General features: G+C 28.4%; 1 protein-coding gene across 1 annotated transcript; it reads left to right on the top strand.

Moving 5' to 3' along the window:
* Positions 1-1,407: 1,407 nt before the first annotated feature.
* On the top strand, positions 1,408-2,026 carry LOC129605970 (GATA zinc finger domain-containing protein 24-like). Its single transcript, XM_055516010.1, has 2 exons — positions 1,408-1,564; positions 1,629-2,026. The coding sequence occupies exons 1-2, from the start codon at positions 1,408-1,410 to the stop codon at positions 2,024-2,026; spliced, it is 555 nt and encodes a 184-aa protein (XP_055371985.1).
* Positions 2,027-2,694: the final 668 nt, after the last annotated feature.

Below are 2,694 nucleotides of genomic sequence, written 5' to 3' on the forward strand. Positions count from 1 at the left end.
ATTATATTTTTTAAACATTTTTAAATCACAAAGATCTATTTCCCACAACTGATCAATTTTTTGAACTAGGTAATGATTTCTTGGAAACTTTGTTTTTACCGGGTGATGTAACGTATAAGTTGGTTGACTCCTCAACCCAGCTTGAATTTTTTTCAGAGATATTTTATCATGTTTTAAAGCCTTGTGAAGTTTACTAATTGAACCATAAAGGTTTTCTGTATCTTTATCATAATATGTTTTAAGTATTTTAGAATTGACATTACCCATATTAAAAGCAACTTGTAAGCTTCAAATCTTTATATAAAAAGAAAACATTACAGAAAATTAACTTCTTATATATTATATTTTCTCTAAATTTCTAAAAAAAGTCAAATTTTAATAAAAAAATTTACAAAATGCGTTTCTTAATTCGACTAACAGGTATCGGTTTTTTATTCAAAATTTACATACATTCTGTTTAACTCTATAAACAACAGATTCTTTATTCATTCAAAACTTACATACATCCTATTTAACTCTATAGATAACAGATTCTTTATCCGGCTGGAAGACAAAAAATTTTATATCTTGGCATGCCTACGTTTACGTTAATATTCCACCACGATTTATATTTTTCTTTTTATTTTGCTTTTTATTTTTTAAAGCTTTTTGTTTTTTTATATTGGTTTGCTTGATCAAGTACTACTCGAAAAATATTTTATATCTTAGCATGTAAGCTACGCCTACGTTAATATTTCACCACAATTTATATTTTTCTTTTTATTTTGCTTTTTATTTTTTAAAGCTTTTTTTGTTTTTTATATTGGTTTGCTCGATCAAGTACTACTCGAAAATATTTTATATCTTAACATGTAAGCTACACCTACGTTAATATTTCACCACAATTTATTTTTTTCTTTTTATTTTGCTTTTTATTTTTTTATTTTGCTTTTTATTTTAAAAGCTTTTGTTTTGGTTTTTTATATTAGTTTCTTAGCAAAAGTGCTACTCGTAAATACCCTTTCACTCACTCCAATTTTTTTTTATATATCGTCGGCAAAACTGTGATACCACGTAACTAACAATTTTTTCAAAATTTACTTTTTTGCATTTTTGGAAAGCTTACGTTAAAATACATTGAAAAAAATTAGCTCTAACAAAAATTTAAAAATATAAATATCCTTAAATCGATATTTGTGCCACCTCGTATCTTAGAGTGCAAACAAAAATGACATGTGCTGCCACGTATCTTACTTGCGTGGTTGCACCGTTTCAGTTTTGAAACAAATGGGAAATGAAAAAAGGGATTTTCCCCAAATACGTGTTTACACAATAAATCGTGGTAGCTCTTGCAAATATTAAAGAAATTTGAACCTGTAAGTTGTTAAAAACTCAAATTAATAATTTTAAATTAATCTCAAGTAAAATATGGAAGATAATAATGGATTGGAATCTCTTTATGCTGAATTATTTGGTTATGAAAGTGATCAAATAGAAATAATTGAAAACACAGTAGAAACTATTGATTTGGATAATTATATTGTGAGTTCAAATAACATGAACATCAAGTTAGAACCAAACGAGGGTAAGGTTTTTTTTAACAGTGAAATCATTCAAATTAAATTTAAAATGGATCAACTTTAATGTAGGAGTTATTGAAGTGAACAACAGAAGCAATACACCATCTAATAATGACATGCCAATAAATAGAAATTCACCAGATATATTTGAAGGAAATATTGATGAAAATATAACCGATGGAAATATAACGTGCGTCCAAACTGTAAACAACAACAACAACAATTCTATATTAAAAACTAAAGCACAAAGAAAATGTTTCGGCAAAAATGCTACTTTTTCCAAAAATAAAAAACTTCAAAAAAATCTGTTATCTGAAAATGATCGCACCAATAAAGAACTTCGAGAACATGGAGAAAACTATAAAGGCTGGAGTATGAAGAAACGTGGCAAAATGCGTAGTAGTAAAATCTTAGGACCACATCTCAAAAATGTGCGGCCTCCAAAAAATTTAAATGTAACCAGATAACCGAAGAGCAAAGAAAAACGCTTCATCATGAATTTTGGTCGAGTATGTCATGGGACCAGAAGAAAGTGTATGTGTCATCTTTAGTGAAACAACTGAATGTTGATAGAAAAGTAGTTGAAAACAGTCGACGTTTGTTTTCTTTTCAGTATGGATTAAAAATCGACAATAATGAAATTCTTCCTGTTTGCAAAAAAATGTTTCTGTCAACTCTTTCTTTGGGTGAGTGGGCTGTGCGTAATTGGGTAAAAAGTTCTACTAAAGGAATCAAAATATTGTAACTGAAACTCGTAGGCAAAAGAAAAAGGGATATTCTAAAAAAAACAGTTTTTATCAGATTTTCTTGATACTTTACCTACATTACCGTCGCACTATTGTAGGAAAAGTTCAACAAAAAAATATTTGGAACCAACTTTTGGAAACCAGAAAACCGATTTGTACCAAGAATATAAAAATCGTTCTAATAATGACATCACTTATAAACATGAAGCTTTATCTGCTACAATATTTAACAAAATGGTAAAGGAGAAAAATCTCTCTTTCCTGAAACCAAAGAAAGACATGTGCGATACATGCATCAGCTATGATACTAAACATATTGGAAAACCAGAGTTTGAAGATCATATAAATAAAAAAGACAGAGCTAGATATGTGTTGATGTGCAAGCGGTA

Source organism: Condylostylus longicornis, unplaced genomic scaffold (assembly GCF_029603195.1).
Source record: "Condylostylus longicornis isolate FDR11 unplaced genomic scaffold, ASM2960319v2 ptg000016l, whole genome shotgun sequence".
Classification (NCBI taxonomy): Eukaryota; Metazoa; Arthropoda; class Insecta; order Diptera; family Dolichopodidae; genus Condylostylus; species Condylostylus longicornis.